Raw genomic sequence first — 20,627 nt, forward strand, 5'->3', positions numbered from 1 at the left:
GAAGTGTCATCAACACTTTTGTGTTTATATATCCAGCCTCTCCACAGAATGTCTGTGGATCTCTGGAGCTCAGTGCTTGTATGAGAGCAGCTCAGAGTCGAGCTTACATTGACAATTCAAACAGAAACAGGTCAGACTACAGGGACGTTTTGACTGAAATATGAACAAGATATACCTGTGTATATTAAAATAAAATCGAAATATGGACTTGTCTTTGATAAAGTACAATACATGTGATTGCTAAATATAGACCAGGAAGGGGGAGGGGACATTCCATATTTAGCATCCATGGCACATCATTTGCATTTCAGAGTATGCTCACCAGGTGAGATTCTTTAAATAGAGATACTGCACTGAATGATTTCTAAGACTAGAATTAAAGCAGAGTAGTTTGTGAGTGTCCTGTCAAACTTTCATGTACGTGTCAATAATTTAACATTTTACAAAGACGTCTGCTTCGACAGAGGTAAACGAAACAACGAACATCCACTGGAAAGTACACAACATCAACACCACCACAGTGATATCTGGTTTAGCAGGGACCCCCTGAGAATACCAACTGCTGGATCTGTATGGAAGCATCTCCACACACACACACACACACACACACACACACACACACACACACACACACACACACACGCACACACACACACACTAACACTTGTACAAAGGCCTGTTACACCACTGACAATCTGTGAAGAACACATCTTTGCTGGCTCTCAGGTGGCCAGTTAACTAACTGGCTTTTTTTTTTTATTGCTGATGATTTGTCATACCTCAGCCTCCTGGTGCAGGGCCAAACAAAGTAATAATATATTTCTGCTAAAGTCTCTGATCCATCTCGGTGTAATTGTCCTCGTTTTATTGTTAGCCCTCGGATGGCTTGGCAGTTGGGCTGCTATCGATTCTGTCTGCTGGGGACAACTCTGCGCCTCAGGATAGGAAATATGTAGGGAGATTAAAAAGGCCAATAAATGACAACCTATGACCTCCCCCGCTTCCAACACTGTGTTAGTGCTGAGGGATGGTGCTGGTGCCGTGGTGTCTCCCTGAAACAGTGATAAGAAGAGCAGTGTTGGTCTTTATAGTATTTCTCATTAGGAGCATCATCCCAGGCTAGTGCTGCCGTAGCAGTAGCAGCAGCTGCCGGAGCTGTGTCCTATCACTCCCTAAGCTAGTCATTACCATGGTCCGATGTAGCTATTAATATCCAAGCCAACCAAAAACTGCGAAAACTCACAGGCTCACTGGAGACTAGAAAAGAGATAAAAGAGCCATCATGGTAGCATTGTGGAATCATAACACTGGTGCTTTGCAGAGAGCTTTCACAGAGACAAATTGCCTTCGAAGCGGGAGAATGTCTGCTATATGGTACATCACTTTGTCTTGTCTTCTGAGACCTAAAGGCCATTTGTCATGTTTTGGTTTTAATGGAAGGTTATTGATAAGCACCGCATTTATTTCTTCTTCCATACTAAAAGGCACACATTGACCTGCAGCTGGAGTCCAGTAGATCGAAGGGAATGTTTGGTTCTTGAGAAGAGAAAGACGAGCAGCCAAACATAGGTGATGAGGAGGGGAGAGCAAATACAAATAAAATGTAAACATATCTTTAATGAAGTAATGCTACTTGTCTGTCAGAACAAAAGTTGGACCTAAGGTTTAACAACAGGTTGCTGGGACTGTGTGGTTTCAAAATATTTCCTGGTTCCTGAGCTTGTCCTCTTATTCCGTCAACTCAACCTTTACCTATTTATACCAAAACTAGTGGGTAAACAAGAGTTTTTGAAATGCAGGTAAACCCACCAAAAAAGGAAAAGTTGACTTCTTTCCCATTACCAGAATGGAGTTTGCCTTTTGTTTTTTTTAAGAGTGAGTTATGTTCAAAACCGTTAAGCAGTCTGCAACCAGAGTGAAAAAAATACAGAAGAGGAAGAAATTGTTTCTGTCGCTGCCGATTGGAGCAGGAGCCATTAAAATATTATATATGAAAAAAATCCAGATGTGAGTTGTTAATGAGTTTTTGACTAATGGGAAAGAGGCTCTGCACTATAGTGTCGAAAAAAGGCTACATTACAGATGCCAGCCCGTCCAACTTATACATAAACAATAATTGCCATATTTTTTAAGAAAGAAAGAAACATTTTTTTTTCAAATTTGCAGATGGTTTACCAAAAAAAATTATTTTTTGGAAATTTGCACTGAAATTTTTGGAGATATGACATTCCCCCTTCCTCACCAGCAGCTCCTGAGATGACCGGCCGCTCAGTGTGTGCCAATACATTATAGACTGGATAGCAGATGTATCTTTTACTACACTGTCAGTTAGATTGCCCCCCCCCCTGTCATAAAAGCCTATTTATGGAGTGCTGTGTAAAGATTTCTATGTCATGGGAAATCATGAGAACCCAGCTGGGATGTTGAGGACGAACTTCCCAGGACGGGGAAAACATTAGTGTTCATGCTGACATCGGCATCCCAGCTGGGCACAGTTTTTTATTTTTAGGAAATATAATCAATCGACAGTTAGTGCAGCAAAACCTATACTTTTACTCTCTCTATGTTATTCAACAAATTAAGCTGAATTTATTGTGGACTTCACCTTCTCTGTTCACTATTTATAATATTTATAATGCATTAAAACTCAGGAATTATAACACCTACTAAAACATTTCAAACACTAGAACGGAACATGCTTTAAATTTCAGGACCAGACTACTAGCTGCTGACATGACCGTTGGTCTCAAACAGTACTCTATCTAGACATTTGCCTTATTGTGGATAAAGCTGAACAACGATAACACCCTGTGTGATATACCTAGGGTTGCAAAGGGGCGTAAAGTTTCCAGTAAATTTCCGGAAACTTTCCGGAAACTTTCCATGGGAAGTTTAGCTTGGGAATTATGGGAATTTTGAAAAAAAAAAACTAAGCAAATTAAACGCTGAGCAATAAAAACATCATTCAAAACTCTAATTTAAAGATGTATGGAATGCAGTACACTCTGCACGTTGAATTTCAACCCTCCACTTTGCATTCTTCCATCACATGCACAGATAATTCCCAGCATCCTGCACACTACAGCAGGGCTATTGAGGCCTGCTGTAGTGTGCAGGACTAGTTCGATGATATTACTCGGGAAAATATATTAGCGTGCTGATTGAGGATTGTTCATCTGTTCATCTAGCCTATTTCCATTCATTTATCCATCAATTGTAAAATATGTTTACAGACGATTCCAATTGTTTGGCTAACTATTTATATCTCCGGCATTGCATTAGTGCTTTTTACAAACTTTTTTCTCATCTTATTCTACAGAACAATGCCATGTGCACTATCTCATGTGTGGAGACATTTCACCCCGTCCAATGTAGAGAAAGGCTGTGTGACACGATGCAGAAGCATATAGTCAAGTGCCCAAAGTTTCCTCAGGGCTCAAATCAGCCTATGACAAAACAAAATGTTTATATGTATGTCTGTATATGACAAGGTAAATACAGTTAGTATAAATTACCCACAACATTTCCAGTTTATTCCCGTTAATTCCTGTATATTCCCGTTTATTCCCGTTTATTCCCGTTAATTCCCGTATATTCCCATGGAAAGTTTCCAACTTTGAATATTCCCGGAATTTTGCAACCCTATATATACCATATCTTTTTTTACTTTTGGAATCTCAGGGGTAAACAGTTTTGCTGCCAAATCCAATACAATTATAAAATCACCCATACTGCTCCTGTGCTGTCATCCAAGTGTCTGCAAGCCCTGACATTCATTTTTGACTCAAACTGTGTCTTTTCCACAATATTTTTAGTCTAAATGTCCTCTGATATCCTCCTCATAGCCACGTTCATGTTCGCCTGACCCCCACCGGAAACACAAGCAGGGTGCACATCAGCATCACTACATGCGGTAGCATCACTACATCTGGTTGCAGACTTTTAGGCTTAACATTTGGTGTAAATGACACAGTTTAAAGTTGATTTTGAGTGTCGTTTTATGCGATCACTGTTTTTTGTTCCTGTTTTTTTTTCTGTTTGAAGAAGTGGTCACCATTTACTTCAATTGTATTGGATTAGGCTGCAACGCTGTTTACCCATGAGATTCTAAAAGTGTTTTGTGGACTCAAACACTTCACCCTCTCCTCCATCAGCATTGTGTTGAGTAGATAATGAGTGAATTTCTATTTTTCGGAAGACTATCCCTTTAAGTAAATAGAAAAATGTCTGAAACAGTAAGTTATGTATGATGACTTTTACATAAAACATTTCTATTGCTCCCCTTACTGTAAACTCTCAGCTGTTATTATCAGTACTTGTACTTAAGTAGGATGTATTACTGCTTCCTCTGCTGCTGCTGAGCTGCTAAACGAACACAAGCTCCAGACTGGCCATAAGCGGCTCTCTACAGCTGCTCTGAGGAAACGTTGGCCTCCACCACATCTAATCAGGCCTCATGGCCACAGTGTAGATCACAGGGGAAGAGCAATAATTGGAGCTGTTTAATGGTTCCCTGTAACTGACGGATGTAAATTGAATTTATTTATTTTGCGCTCACATTGTGATGTGGCTTTCATGTGGAATGGCTGTGCGAGGATCAAACTTCATCTCTAATCTCATTTTGTTGCACAGAGCATTTATTTCTGCTGACCATTGGCCCCGTATTACTGCGAGGAGCTGAAAAAGTCTGCAGAGATTAATGCATCTCGCCGTTCTGTTTCTGCACTTCGCTGCCGTGCAGCTGTGACAGAGCTTGTGGGCAAAAGTCCCCAGGCTATTTTCTGAGGGTGTCATGCTTCATTTCTGGCACATATGCTACGATTGTCTGAAAGGGTCAGTTAGGCATTACTATATATGGCTACTAAACCTAATATATACAGTGCATAGACATAAGAACCATTTCACAAATTCCTTCACCTAAAGGCATATACTCAAAGCTATAACCTGAGTTTCGGGGTTTTCAGTAAATCCTGCTTGAAGCACCAATATGAGATTCACAGACGATTCCTCTCAATGAGGAAGGTTTGATTCAGACTCAAGAGATTATGAATCTCAATTCAGTTACTATAATAACAGCACGGAGTCAATGTTCTTTCTCTGCATGCATTCAAGAAGAAATCAATACATAGAAAAAAATCTTTACATATGACCTACTACACATATACTTCTGTCTAGCTCATAATGCACAATAGACTATTGTATCTCCTTATATGTACCCAGATCTATAGCATAGTCAGTATCCAGTCTGCATTGTGAATTATTTGATCGAAAGCCAGACCATGAATGTCTTTGAAGGCGTGTCCGTATATTCTGAACAACAAATCCCCTGGCCAATTAGAGCCCTACAATTAAACATTAGAAGTAGCATAGGATACCGTAACTTTCAACTAATGAGCAAACTTGAAAACGCAATAACAGAGTAGTTAGGAGCGGGAGACATCGGCCCTCCAAAACAAATGAAAAACTGCCTGACAACTGCCAAAAGCAGACTTTTCCAGAACTCGCTCGTTAACTTCTGGCTATTATCTCTGCTTCAGCAGTGTGTGTCTCTCAGGCTTGTGGGAGCACAGACAGGGTGTACGTCTGCATGCAGGTTAGTTAGAGACAGACAGGTATGCCAGCCAATTCTCTCATTCGTTCTAAATCTGGAATAACGTTAAAGCTGCTTTCCGACATGCACTGAACCCTGCATAATCTACTGAAATTATCCCGAGCAGAACAAATATCAATGCAAATATCTTCATATAGAAAGTAATTATCCGAGTCGTATACAGTGGACCCAAGCCATAGTGAGAAAACAGCAGGAGATTCTCCAGAGGATTCACGGCAAGAGAATGTGTTGATAACAATTCTGAGATGTGAAGGACGCAAAAGTAAAAAAAAAACGAAATGAATAGAAATATCTCAGTATACAAACGAGGAGCCATACATGTAGAAGACACTGACAAAGATGTCCACTTGGAAAGAATCGTGATTAGAGAGCTCTTTGTGATAAGGACCGACACCTTGGTTGATATGTTGTGAGCAAACACAACATACCAGTGTTCGGCCCGAGAAGTGTGGACATTTTCCAGAGTTCATGTCTGAAAACAGCTTAACAGTGGATGATGGTGCAAGATTTACATGCAGTTAACCATGTCTGTTTATATCTTTAGGTATAATCTGTGAACACAGCCTTATTTTGTTACACTTGCCTAAAGTATTCACACAGCCAGGCGACAGAGAGCAACATGAACTCACATTACTCTGGAGTTGTGCTTATGTCCAGCTGATGAATTCAAGTTCAATATTCACCTGCTTTTCATGGCCTCCACCCACCCTGTAGAAAAAATGTCTGGCTCTTCAGCTGCTAATTGCAACACAGTGTTCTCCAGCTGGTCTCTGAGTGTGTGTGTTTGTTGCTGAGCAGTGCAGCGGGCAGGAGGGTGTCAGAGCTTGTTGGTTGAAACCAGATGCCTGGTGAGAGTGGTGAGAATACAGGGCAGGGGTCCTATTTGTGTGAAATTAAACTAGTAGCTATGAATTGAGAACTCTTAACTAAGTCTTGTGAATTTAGGCTTAAGTGTGACAGGAAGTAAAACGTTTTTGTTAGACTTGCCAGTATTTGATAATTTTAGGATAAAACATATATTTGATAACATTCTGCATATATATGCATATGATATAATACATACTGCTGCAATGGCCTCATTGATCCCATGAATGATCCCATAAAGCAAATGTTTGGTTCATTCAACATTTAGTCAAATCTAAACTTTTCACCTTGTAATCAAAAACACATCCCTGAAGAGTATGAAAACCACAGTCTGGCTTTGAAGTAAGGTAGCAGCTCTTTTGTATGAGTATGCCACTTTCTTTTGTAAAACAAACTAGTTGACCGAGTAAAATCTTTCCGTACTACAATAGAATGATTTTGCTGCTCCAATATAAGATAACAAAATAATCGTATTAGTAGTGACACAGCAACTAGATGTATTCAAGGAGGAGTTGACATTAGATCAGAGGTGGTTTTAAAAAAAGATGATGCTCCACTTTTGTTCTGTTTCAACTGTATTCCAGACAATTTCTGCTTTGTCCTAATTTCGCCGAGATCTACTGGGAGGGAGTCTTGACAGAGAGAACAGAAGAGAAAAACAAACAGAAAGTTGGAGAAGACCGACAAAAGCTGCCCTGAGGAGAATCCACTGGGGCTGCAACCCCTCCTCTCTCTACCCTCAAAAGGCCATCAACTATGATAAATAGCCAGCAGGAAAGAGAGGATGAAGGCACAGAAACACCCACGTGGAGATCATACATAAAGCAGAGGACCACAGATGAGCTGATAGAAAAAAAAAACGAGGAAAGAACAAATTGCTGGCAGACTGTGGTCCAATCTATCGTATGTTGCAGTGAAAACGCAGCTCTCCTCTATTCGCCTCGCTCCCTGGGAGTCAATGAGCCAAGGAGGGGACTTCTAACATACTGTGCAACCCCCACACCCACCCTCTGCCCCGGCAATCCATTTTATTTATGCTTTATTGCAGCAGCATCTCAGCTCAGCGGGGGCCTGTAGCTGAGGGACATGGACATGTTGTTATAGCAAAATCACCCTGCCGTTTGTTTTTCAATTAGCCGAACGTGGCATGGAGCATCGGACCTCCCGCCCCGAGGTAAATCACCCGGTAGCAGCTAGCACTGTCCTCTGAAGGCCAGGTGCTCTATAGGCCAGTGAAAGGACATATTGAGCTTGTAATGACAGGGACGGGAAGACTCTCTTGAGGTGAACCAGCGGTAGCTGATGACACATCTTTGCTGCAGCCCAACATTCACAATCCCCACAAGGGCAGTGACTTTAATTGCTGTATATTGTTTCTCTTTGGGGCCTGCGAGTATAAGAATGGCAACGTCAGTATTTCTAGTCTAGTTTTCTCCCCTTCAAACTCAACATCCCTTGCCCTTTAAATCAGTAGAAGGCTTTTAATGTGAAATGCAAGCACATGGTATGATGGCTTAATAGCTTGACAGTGATAGAAAAAAAGGATTAATGAAAATTGTTTATCGTTCAAAAGACAGCGGGACAGAGGGTGTAAGGATGATTGTCATGATATGGTCGGTTCAATCAAAACACACATAGCTGTCAAGAAAAGTTTATGCAGAATGTTTATCTTTCCAAGAGAAACTCATTATTCTTTTTCTTTTTAAGTGAAAGTCGAGCCAGTGTTTGTAGTTTGCGAGGACAAGCTTGCATTGATGAAACATAATACTGTTAGCTTCATTACAGCAGGAATCATGCAGCTGAAGTGGATAAGCTACAAGGACAAATACTTTTGTGGTATGGTGTCCATCGAGAAGCTTTCAGAAGACATATATTGACAGAGACAATGTTGGGCAGACATGCTTTGTGTTGAAGTTAATAACTCAGAAGCTGAAACCTAATTAAGAAGGAGAATTTGTTAAAGAGTCTTATTGCTGATGTGGAACATACAAACCAACCATAAGTTATTCTCAGCTGTCAATCGAGACATTTGACCCCATTTTTATAACATCAAATTACTAATTAAAATCAAACACTGGGACAGATATCAGACGAATTGAACTACCTGAACTGCCTAACTGTGAGAAACTTTGACTTTTTTGTTTGGTCAGTTGAACCATCCACTAACATGGCTAAAATCACCTGTGCATAGCATGATCATCATCATCATCACTGCCATCTGGCATCAGACACCTGACAGAAGAGAAGCAACTCACATTCTAGAGGTGAGTGTGATATAGAATTTGGACGTTGAGTTGACTTACAAAAGTAAAGCATCATATTTTAGGGTTGGTTGTGGTAGCACAGTGAAGCTGGGGTTAGCACTTTTGCCTCACAGCTAAACGGTACCGGGTTCACTTTTCTGTGTGGAGAAGGCACCTTTTCCCCGAGTTTATTCTGGGTACTCCAGCTGCCTCCCACATTTCAAAGACATTGTCCGTAGATGTGAATGTGGACGTGTATGGTTTGTCTCTGTGTCAGCTCTGGTGACCTCTCCGGGCTGGACCTCTTGCCCAATGTCAGCTGTGATTAGCTTCAGGCCCCCTCTGAAATTAATGGGTAGGTTGTTTGTATTTTATAATTTTCCTACATTCGTGTGAAAAATGTGGGATGTGGTAAATGAAATGAAATTAAAGATTGCATGAATGACTGCTGAAACTACTTTAAACATGCTGATTGAAAGAAAATTGGGTATTTGAGAGAGAGAGGGCAGCCAGAAAGAGAGAGAATAGGCAATTTTGGACTCTCTTCTTATCAACATTTCAATGACTTTATTACGATGAGAACCACGTCAACACAACAGGATCGGGAACACTGCAGCAAATTAAAGAGTCACATTACAGGAGGACCAGAGAACATAAAGACTACTGTTTTTCACATCGATTTTTCTGACCCTTCTGCTTGAATGTGTGATGTCGGTTGTTTGGTGCCGAGCATGTCGTGGTTTTAGAGGTTATTGCTCAAAAAGAACAGCTGCCTGCTGTGGCACAAAATGAGAACAGTGAGGTGAATGAAGTTGCTAAAGCTCAATTAAGCTGAGCGAAGATTCAGGTGATCATTTTCTGTTATTTAATCAAACTTATTACAAAAATATTGATTTTAGCCCCAGTAAATCAATGAAAACACTGTAATATGATATGTTATTGTACAGCAGTAGCCTAAATACATCTTTATCCAACAATAAAATGTAAAGCTTCATTAGTTTTTGTCTCTCTCCATTGCTTTCCAGTCTCACACAAGATTTGTGACAGTGCATGTGATTAACTGCAGCTCCATCGGGCCTGTGTTAATTCGCATCATGAGTGTTGGTTTATAACTCGCGAAAATAGAATGCACAGAGTAATACAAAACTCTGCACCCCTAGTGGGTGGATTATTTAAAGGGAGACTCCATTGCGTTTAAGTTGAAACATCAGTTTATTCATCATGATTAGTGTTGCAGTATGTGGAAACAACTCTAGGGGAGCTTTGTCTAAGTCCAAGAAATAATAACCCTGATGATGTCCTCAGGCTGATCTCAGCTGGGGCTTGGAGACTACAAACTGCCTGAGCTGGAGGTGAGTCCAAAAAGGAAATGTTTTAATTGCACTTCCCAGCTACAGTACAACGGTGAATTACTAGCTCTTTTTGGAGTTTAAACCATATGGTTACTCAATTTACTCAGTTTCCATGGTGATAGATCCACTTATTGCAATTGTGTTGCAACAAGATCCATATACTGCGTAAACACCATCTGTTAAACGAAGATCATGTGATGACACTGACAGCCCAAGAGAAAGACGGCAGTGAGTTGGGTTTATTTTATTAAGGTGTTCTTTCTCCTGCTTACTGCAGAGGTTGTAAAAGTGCTTGGAATTAAATAATATCATCTTGCATGTCAGCAGATGAAGCTCCATGATCAGTGAACAAACTGCATCTACTGGTGGAGACCATGAGATACAAGTGAAAACACTGGTAAAAGCTATCAAGGGAGCCTTGAGTTGTTAAGTCAAATGTAGAATTTGAAAAACATGAGAAATTGCGATAACAGTGAGGGAATAACTCATATATTGATTGGTGTTATGAAAAATGTTGGAGCTTGACCCCAACTATATGGGCTAAGAGTATAGTTCTGCCACTGCTGCTGCAGTTTTCACTATTTTGGTCTGTAAGTCCCTTGACTTTGTGGAATGACAATATAGAGAATTGGAGTTGCCCATTATTTAACTCCTCTTATTCTCTGCCAACAAGCTAGTACACACTTATTTTTATCTACATGATTAAAATTTCGTCATAATACAAAATAATAGTGCAAGTACAAACATCTCCAGGTATCAGTCCCAGTCATTGAATAAGGGTGTACCATTTCCTGGACTGTGTCCAGATAGCATTGTGTTTTATGGAGCTGTGAAATTTTCTTTCCCTAACAGAGACAAATGACCTATTAGCAGTCTTGAATTTTACATGGACTGATGAAAAATAGATACATCTTTCTCCATGTCTGGATATCAATACAGAAACTGACAGGGGATTCATTTACGCCTCGCTCATCGAAGCTCAAAGAGAATAATTGGGCGTGACAGGCTTTTACAGGACAAGACAGTGTGGGAGGGAAATATCCTTAAGTGATGAGATTCAATTTCACACAATGTCGTAACCTCGGCTGTGTCGGATGGGGCAGGGCTTTGAAGTGTTGGATCTGGATAAAGGGATGGTTTACTGTACAGTCTCCTCAGGACAGCAAAAAGCTGCACAGATTTATTTGTATTATGAGACTCATCTAAACCATGTCAAGGTGAGATGAAACATTAGATCCCAACTTTTATTGATGACTTAAGTTGAAATGTGTCATCATGTTAAGAAAGCAAAGAAATGCATCTTTCTTCTGAGAGAATCAGGGCTGGAATGGAGAAGAACGATCATGGTGAATTTCATCCAGATAATTAGATTATATGCAAAATATAGCACTGTGAACTGTGCTGTAAAATGAACCTTTTGGGCAATACAGTTCGAACTGTGACATTTCTAACTGCCTACAGTGGGGAACAGACACATACACAGAGGTCCTTGAAGAAAGCCTGATTTAAAGCACCTGCAATGGCTCAGCTTTCAGCAGGACAATGACCTGTAGTGTAAACCCAAGACAATGCTGCTCTTGCTTTCGGACAAGTCTCTGACTGCCAATGAGAGACTCTACCCATTCTATCTACCTTTGGAGGATGGAAGAAGAAGACAATCTGCATGAATACAGATGTTAAAAGTTTGTAGCGAAATGACCAATACGACCTATAGTTGCAATTGCTGCCAAAGTGGCTTCAACCATGTTTTGAATGATGGTACTGGACACATTATGTAAATGAGATATTTTATTAATCTTACAAATATTCAGGAAAAAAAATTAAATTTGTTATGTGCTGCTGAAGTAGATCAATGGGAAAATATTTATCCATTAACAATTCAACTGTTAAACTCAACTCTGAAGTATTGTGAATCCTATCCTGAGCCACTGTATTTAGACATGATTCACATTTCCTTTGTCAAGTACTTCTTTCATGAAACAGCAACATAACATGGAAAGAATGACTGTTAAACCATGACAGTGTTAAATCTCAAGTTAAAATATGTCAGTTTCTATGAAAATCACACACTTCATCATCCTTCTTTGACAACTGTAGATGCTAAAAGACAAAGCCTATAAATAACAGCAGCTCCATGACTGCTGTCAACTCTTGTTCTTCTGTGTTCTATCAAATAAATTGAGATCAATAGTTGTTCTATTTAAAAATGACACTCAATGACACTGCTACTTCTTTTTCGGGTTTTTGTCTGGAATATTTTCCACAGTACTGCTATTCTGATTGTCAGCATACGTGCACTTTGGTCACAGAAAACCAAAAGGCCATCTCTAGGACAAGAGTTTGGTTTGTCTCTTCTGGGCAGTGCAACATGTTGGACCCCATGGAAGAACACAGGTATACAAGGTTCATTCTAGGGTAATGGAAATACAATGATTCTTGGTTTCATGTGATTATAGACAATGAAAACACAATTATGGATGTGTTAAATTACAAGATTCCAGGACCATTGTTTGCTTTGTGCTTTGTGCCCTAATTCTTGTTTTGTTTACCTTTCCTCTGAATTTGTGCTTTTGTTTGACCTTGGATTGTTTTTTGCTTTTGACTGAATTTGAATTTGACTTTCTTGATTCTTGCCTGCTTCACTATCCAGTGAACCAATTCGCATTGTGTAATAAATCACAGAGCTGACTTGTTTTGTTTTAGAATGAATTTAACAATCTGTTCTACACTCTGATATGAGGATAGCCTGCAAGGAAGTGTCCAAAAAGCTGTCGTTTGTCAGAGTGGCTGAAGAACGACATAACACCCCTGATTCAGCCAACAGCTCGACTGATAAGCTTCCTGTCCAACCCTAGAAGAAAGTGTGGATTATGAAGAGGTTAATTCCCCAGGTAACCCAGCTCCTAAGACCTTATGAACCTAAGCTGCTTAGCAACCCATAACATCCACTGACCAAGTCTTTGATTGACGCCTATCGAGAACCCAAGCTGGACCCCACTGACCTAAAATGTATTCCTGAGTCTGTTCCTGAGTCAGCCATTCCAAGGTTGGCCCAATGCTCCTGATTTCTGATTCGGCCAGCCATGCCAGGATATTTTCTATTCCTAAATCCGGTATAGTCCTGTCTTTACCCATATGGGTCTGAGCCAACATTCTCAATAATGCAACTATTTAACCCCCCTCGATAATGGATTCGTGGAAAAATCCTGTAGCAATCACATCTTCATAATGACTAAAAGAATATGAGATACATGTCCTTTTAATTAATTTGTCAGCATGTCACTGGTTCATAATTATCTAAGGAATAGAATGAACTAGCCCTTCTTGTGTTCAACGTTGAGCTTAATATCCTTGCACTACTACAGTAATGCAATAGTCAGATGGAGGATTACAATACAATTACAATACAAAGTGTTTTCAATCAAGTATTTAGATGAAGCATGCAGCTCTTAAATTAAATTTAAATAATCTAATTCAAAAGTATTGTTTTCTTATTAGGGTTCACTGAGGTCTTTTGAGCTAAGATTTTGACACTAATAATTCACTCAAAGGACTCTACAGTACAGATTTGCCATTCACCCATTCACACACACATTCATACAGTGTGTCTATGGGCAGCACTTTTCTTTTATGAGGAGCCATTCGGGGTTCAGCATCAAGGATACTTCGGTATGCAGATGGCGAAGACTGGGATCACGCCTCCGTCCTTCTGTTTGGAGGATGACCCCTCTACCCCTCAGCCTCAGTTACAGCCAGTTGATGCCAATGCCTACTATCAATATACAACTTTATTTCTGTCAAGGACCTTTTGGTCAGTCAAAGTATACTGTGGTCTTTCAAATTAACCTATGGGGTCTGTTTTGCTATAGACCCTTGAATAAAGACGCAGATAGAAGCAGCTGTCAAAATCAGTCTTGATTAAATATGAACAAATACATTAAATCATGCACAGAATTTTCTCAAATACACTTTCATTCTGCAAAACTGTACTGTCTCAATACTTTACTCTTATTACTATTTGTCAAGGTCCCGGTGGAATTTAGGATATGCAAATCAAACTAATTTAAGTAACTTCTGTTGAACTCAGAAGCCATGTGTTGCAATTACAGAACAACAAAGTAAACAGATTTCTCCTTAAAATCTCAAGACTATTGAGTGAAGTACTTTAAAGACATGATCATCATCAACGGTCTATATTTAGCGTTATAGAAGAGTTTCAAGGATGTTAATGCAGAAGGGGGGTAGAAAACTCCTGGTCAAAAACTCATGAAGGATTTGGACATTTTCATATATATGATGGACAATTGTATTTTGAACAATTAACCAGAAAGTATTTTACCACACATCACATTTGATATTCATCTTTCGCCTCTATAGCTAGCTAACATGTTTATTCCAATGAGACAACAAGAGTGATGACGGCAACACAGTCTAGGTTAGCTCAACAGGTAGATAAGTTAACTGTGTGTCTTCCCAACCATCAACAGATAGCATAGGTTAAACAACTACATCATGATATATTTTGCTAACCTACGTGTACATTAGGCCGGAAAGATATTGCGTATACCTGACCCAGCTCAGCAAAACCCCTGTGTGTATTCATTGATGGATTATTTTTTCCTTGAGAAGTCAACTTTTAATTTGAGAGAAAAGGATTGTGTTCATCTTATTCTGAATGTTGTATATTTTCAATTTAACGTAATCGGCTGATCACTCAATTGCCATGACTCAGAATCCTTACCTGAATTAATGCCCCCACTGACAGGAGATATACCACAGATTGGCTGCTAAAAACCAACGTTTAAAAATAACCACTGGTAAAGCTTTGCTCAGGTATTGGCACAAAAAATAAACGGGATGGGTTTTTGGAAAAGATCACAAATAATTACTGAAAGGTAGAAGACCTTCATTGTCATAGTTACAATAATAAACGCACTATTGATTTCATGACTGTGGTCATGGTTGAAAGAACCACTGACTGTCTGTTTGTCGATTCCCACATCCACCCTGAATATTCTCCCTACAGGGACTTTGAGGCTCTATAGCGATGTCACCTGACCCTCTTTTGCCCCATCATAATTACTACAGTCACTTCATGGCATAATAGGACACAATAGGTCACTTAACAATGAAGCATGACTCTGGGTTGTAATGAGCTGCACACATAAACAACCTATGGGATTTTATTTTATAGGAAAACAATCTCTCTTTGCCTAGTAAAAGTATTTTTGGCCACAGAAAATAGAAAATTGACTCTGGGTCATGCATTGTAAATCACCTCACACACTTAAATGAAGCTATACTATGAGATTCCTTGTGCCTGCCTTCATATAGGGTGTGTAGTGGCTTCCTGACAAGTGAGAACATTGGCCGGGGATGTGGTTAGAATTTCCAGGAGGCTGTTTTATACATGTTAGAAATTATATATTGAACATTCAGCAATGAATAAAACTGAATGTCTATAGTGTCTGTCTCTCATTCTCCTCCACTGCTGCCTGGACTGCACTTTCCTTTCTCTGCCTGGGAACAATAAGTGGCAACAGCAACTCAATGTGATGAATCCTATCTCACCCAACACATGCACTCCTTCACTGCTCAAGCTGTACACATTGAATGTATTGAACAGTAACCTTTGTTTCAGTATTTTAGACAAAAAAGCCAGGCTGGGAAGGAAAGCTTCTGGAGGGGTTTGAATTGTGAAGCACAGAATTGAGAATTTCTGTGGTGCAAATCTGTGGACAGTTTTAGCCCAAAGTGTGGGAGCTGTAACTTGCAGATGAACCAATGCGTCCTGCAAATTCAAATATTGAAGGAGGCACAGGAGGGATGAGTAAGCAACCGTACAAACGATTATTACTGGTTTAAAGGTCCTACTAACTGCTAGGTTTTCTCTGCTGCTGGACGTGATGATGATGGTCACTTTGCAAGAGCATTTCAAGGACACAAGTTTATAAAATACCCTCTGAGCAGTGCTGCTTCTCCAGAACAAACTGGATGATACAGTCCTTACATCTTCTACTACTGCAGATTATGACAATATTTAGAATTTGAAAGGGGTCCTGTTAATAGCATATTACATTCTAATGTTCTGATTTCGACCCTACTCCAAATTATTAATTTTCTGATTAGGGCAGGGTGATATTATTAGGGTGTCAGGAGCATTATTTGGTCACCGCATTTTGAATATCTCAATTGGGGATTTTATGACAGTCTGCAACACCTATTTTTACAATTGTGCATATTACAAAAAACAACCAGAGAATAATTTGCAAAGATGAAGCAGATATGCATGTCCAAAATAAATGCAGACATTTCTGGACATAAGGAGATCACAGATTTTTATAGAATTTGGAAGATTTGAAAATGAATGGGGGAATCTGTAGGGCATATGTCTGGTGCTTTACATTAATTATAATATGAATGCAGTATGGAAATGTTAATCAGTGGGCTGTTCTTTTTACTAAACACACTAGGCAGAAATTATAATATTTTGTCAGTCAAGCCGGGGATTACTGGTTAGCATGCTAACTTCAGAAGTAGCGAAGAAGTGATAGAAGCAAAACAGCTAAAGTTGCTGCTGCTTTCCACTACTGGAGCCAACTACAACTCTTGAAAACTAAAGGAATTGAAGATATATACCATCTTTAACGCTTCAAAACAAAGCCAAACAATTCCCTATGATTATACATTATATATTAAGTCTGTGGTGTACATATCTATCAAATCTGCAAGGCTGCAGATAGTTATAGATGGGCCACATGTGGTGTGTGTATGTGTGTGTTTGTGTGTGATATACGGGCTAAGGGTTTCTTGCTGATCCAGCTTCTAGCAGGACCATACAATAACAAACTGTCTCAGAGGAGAGAAGTTAATAAACCAATTCTATCAGTATTTGAGGGGGGGGGGGGGGGGTACTGGAGGATTGAACTGTTTGGTCTTTTCCATCGATAGCAGCTGGTTATGCTATTTACCGGGACTGGAGTCTTCAATCAATCTTGAACTATGATCTTTAACAAATCATTAATCTGGCCCTCATACAACATGATTATTTATATGTTATCTGGTCCAGGACACATCTCTTTATTTCTCTTCTCAGATCCATGATATATTTAGCCATCTTCCTATTTCCTAAGGGTATGTGTTTTAGGATCTCTCAGGTCATTCCTCAGGGAGAGATAGTGTCAAAAGCAGCTTTTTTATTATCAGCTTGTCAAATGATTGTTGCTGTGACCTACTTTTAGTTATTTAATGTCTGTGTTGGATCTCTGTTTTATTGTATTTTGTCCAGTATATTTTCAACTATTTAACTCAGAGATTGACAAATTTTAACACAATCGGTTGATGCTGAGGGACCGAAAAATCCCATTTAGAGAAAAAACAAAACCAATCCAGCATCGTTAAAAAAATATGTAGCTCTTTTTTTCTGACACCATTTCATCCTAAAGTAACACCATGCGTTATAGTTTGAAAGTCAATGGAACAAAAGCATTAATTGAATTAAAATATATCGCATTATCTAAATTAAATGTTCATTCATCGTGTCAGATGTTTGTCAAATTCTAGTTTGAGATACTTGCTGTATGTCTTTTTCAAACAGCATTTTGGTGGAATCGTTTGTGTAGTTCAGACTTACATTGGTATCTGAGCAGGACGGATCCGGCCTGGGACCTCTGGCTGTGGAAGCGGATGGAGATTTGATTGCTGTGGCTCCGTACCACCAACCCCCTCATCAGAATGGACTCGTTGGCCAGCATGGTGTTCTCCCCATAGCCCACGTCTTCCAGCACCACCTTGTCGCCCTCAGACAGATTCACATTCATCACCTAACAGAAAACAAAGCAGGGATTTGATTATTTATATATGATATAGACACACAACAACAAAATAATGATCAAGATTCTGGGATTTAGAGTCGCTCAGTACTAGAAGCAGCTGAGGATGTTCGATCTCCCAAAGGATCTTATTCTACGCTGGGTAGCAATCTTTTCTTTGTACATAAAATAATAGTCTGCTTTGAAAAAGCTACAAGTTTATTGAGTCAGTGATCAGGATCTTCTACTTTTGATGTTCAAGAAAACTGTAAGTTATAGGTTGTTAGTTCCACATCCTTCCAACACACACAAAGCAAGCTCCATCAACAGAGGAGGACGTTTAGATGTGGCTTAAACTACAGGGAAAAGAACAAAACATTATTGGTTCTTCACATTGTGTAAATTCATTGAGAGCTAGTAAGGAAAAGTCTTATTCCTTGAGTAATGAATTAAATATTTTGATTCATGAAGGGACTGTGCAGGTGTGAACTGAAATATAAAAAATTACCATATCAGAAAGTCATGCTGTTTACAAACCACATAAACTGAGTAGAGAGCTGGCCAAAAAGTTAGCAGGTCCCCGCCTGCCACCATGCATATGTAAATTGTATGTAGATTTCACTATTTACATAATGTGTATTTGTAGTCATGGCCATTCACATCAAAATTTAACCCAGCTCGCTCAGACTGTGCAACAGCAGTTCCCCACATTATTCTGGATACCTTCATAAAGGCTGTGCACAGAGTTTATCCATTCAGAGTGCCAGCCATTATTGCTGCCACGCCATGCACTGCCATCAACCGGTGCGGCTGCACAGAGAGAGTTTTTCTAATTTCAGATCAGATAATGAAATGCTCCTCCTGTGAAAAGGGCTTCGGGGCACAGGAGTGTCCGCCCTCATGGATTCATTTCACATCTGAAGCTATTTGCACTTATACAGTTTGGGATGAAGGAGTTATTACTTGCCCAGTTCAAGGGCTTGTTTCCACTTTGTGGGGATAGAAAACACTCAGGTAGAGTGAAGAATGTTGACCTGAATGACACTCCGTGTAGCTGACCATGACCTTTGTAATGGTCAAGTGATTCAAGGGTAGTGCAGTAAATGACAGACTGTTTTATCACGAACATCTCAGCATGTTAAGTAGGAGCCAGTGTTGAAAGTCTGCTTATATCACGAGTGAAAAATGTGGAAAAAGCCAAAGGACAAACTGGAGCTCAGTGATTACACAGCAAAAAGGCCTGATAATTGTCAGCTTGTCTCTTTCACTGACAGCGCGGCTGCTGACGAATGTTGCTTTTATCTGGTTCTATCACAGCAGGTGCATCTTTATTCAGGCATTAAAAGGTACAAGGCTTCTTGTCTTCACATGGTCCTCCATAGATCATATCATGTGAATCCTATCTCACCAAGCAGGGAGATTAATCCACAGCCCTCTGCTGAATGACACTTAACTGTGTGCTTGTATTATGTGAATCTCCAAATCCGACTTCAGAGTGTTTCTAGGGGTGAACATTGGGAATATATATGCAATAAAAATAGGGGAAAAAAACAGTATGGCCTAATTTAGAATATTACTGGCTTATTATCTATCATCTGTGTTGAATATAATAAATAGCAGTAGTATTCAAAGTCAAGCTGTTATTCTGTTCCTCAAAACTATATGCTTCGAAGTTTTTTCCCATGAAACAAAATCTCTTTTTGGCCTTAAAATGACTTGAATGATACTGTACACCTTTGCCTCATAAAGTATTCATATTCTTATGAATATGCAAATTGACCCAATCTTTATCCCCACCCACCCTCAGCTGCTCGTCTGCAGCTCTGGTTCAAACCTCTGCTTGTTTTTTGTGTTGCTTCTGTACACTACACAATTGTAATAATTGTGCAGAGTCGCCTATAATGTCAATGTATAAGAATGATGATATACTGTATTTCATAGATCACTCTCTACAACATTCTGTCATTGTAACATTAGATCAACCTGGATCCCAATCACCAGCTCTGACTGAGCTAACATGACTGGTTCCTTGGATATGTGATATATGACTGTAGTCCCAAGGTGGAAACACTCAAGTCATGTGATTGACTGATTGCTTGGGGAGGCTGTGGCTGAGGGCGTTGAGTGGTCGTCTTCTAACAAGAATGTTATATAAAGCGGTTCGATCACTCCATACTGCAGGCTAAACGTGTCTAGGGCAAGATACTGAAACTTAAAATTCCCCCTTCTCATAGAGAAAGTGCTGCACATATATGCTGTGTATGAATGAAGGGGTGAATAGCAAAAACTGTACTGTAATGTTCTTTAAATGGTCATCAAGGCTAGAAAAGCGCTATATAAATACAGAGCTTTTATTTTACCAATATTTCTTGTAAGGTACAAATAAACACACTATGAACATCATTACAAGAAATATGCTTTGTAGAACGTACTGATATTGAGTGAAACAGTTAATTTATTTTGCCGTGTTTCTGGACTCAGGGACAACTAAGACAACTTAGATGTTCACATGGCCAAGAAGGATTTAAACTCAATCTAGTGCCTGGTGTGCGAATGATACAGCTCACAGTCAATCGTCTATGTGTAAGAATAATATCGAGTATATTCTCACATTGTTGGATTGGAAATGAATAAAATCTGTAAAAGGGACCATATGAAATTTACCAGTATTTTTTTTTTTTTACATTAAATCTTTGTTATCATAGAAAACCTGAACTTTTAACTGAAAATGCAGTTGACATTGATG

At 39.5% G+C, this 20,627-nt stretch overlaps 1 protein-coding gene across 1 annotated transcript in view; it reads right to left on the reverse strand.

Annotated features, from left to right (window-relative positions):
* Window positions 1–20,627, reverse strand: part of sez6b (seizure related 6 homolog b) — a 168,544-nt gene that overhangs the window by 45,421 nt on the left and 102,496 nt on the right. Inside the window, exon 4 of the mRNA XM_061073474.1 lies at window positions 17,704–17,893. Coding sequence (XP_060929457.1) covers window positions 17,704–17,893 — 190 coding nt within the window. The remainder of the gene's footprint in view (window positions 1–17,703; window positions 17,894–20,627) is intronic.

The sequence above is a fragment of the Limanda limanda genome, chromosome 6 (assembly GCF_963576545.1).
Source record: "Limanda limanda chromosome 6, fLimLim1.1, whole genome shotgun sequence".
Lineage (NCBI taxonomy): Eukaryota > Metazoa > Chordata > Actinopteri > Pleuronectiformes > Pleuronectidae > Limanda > Limanda limanda.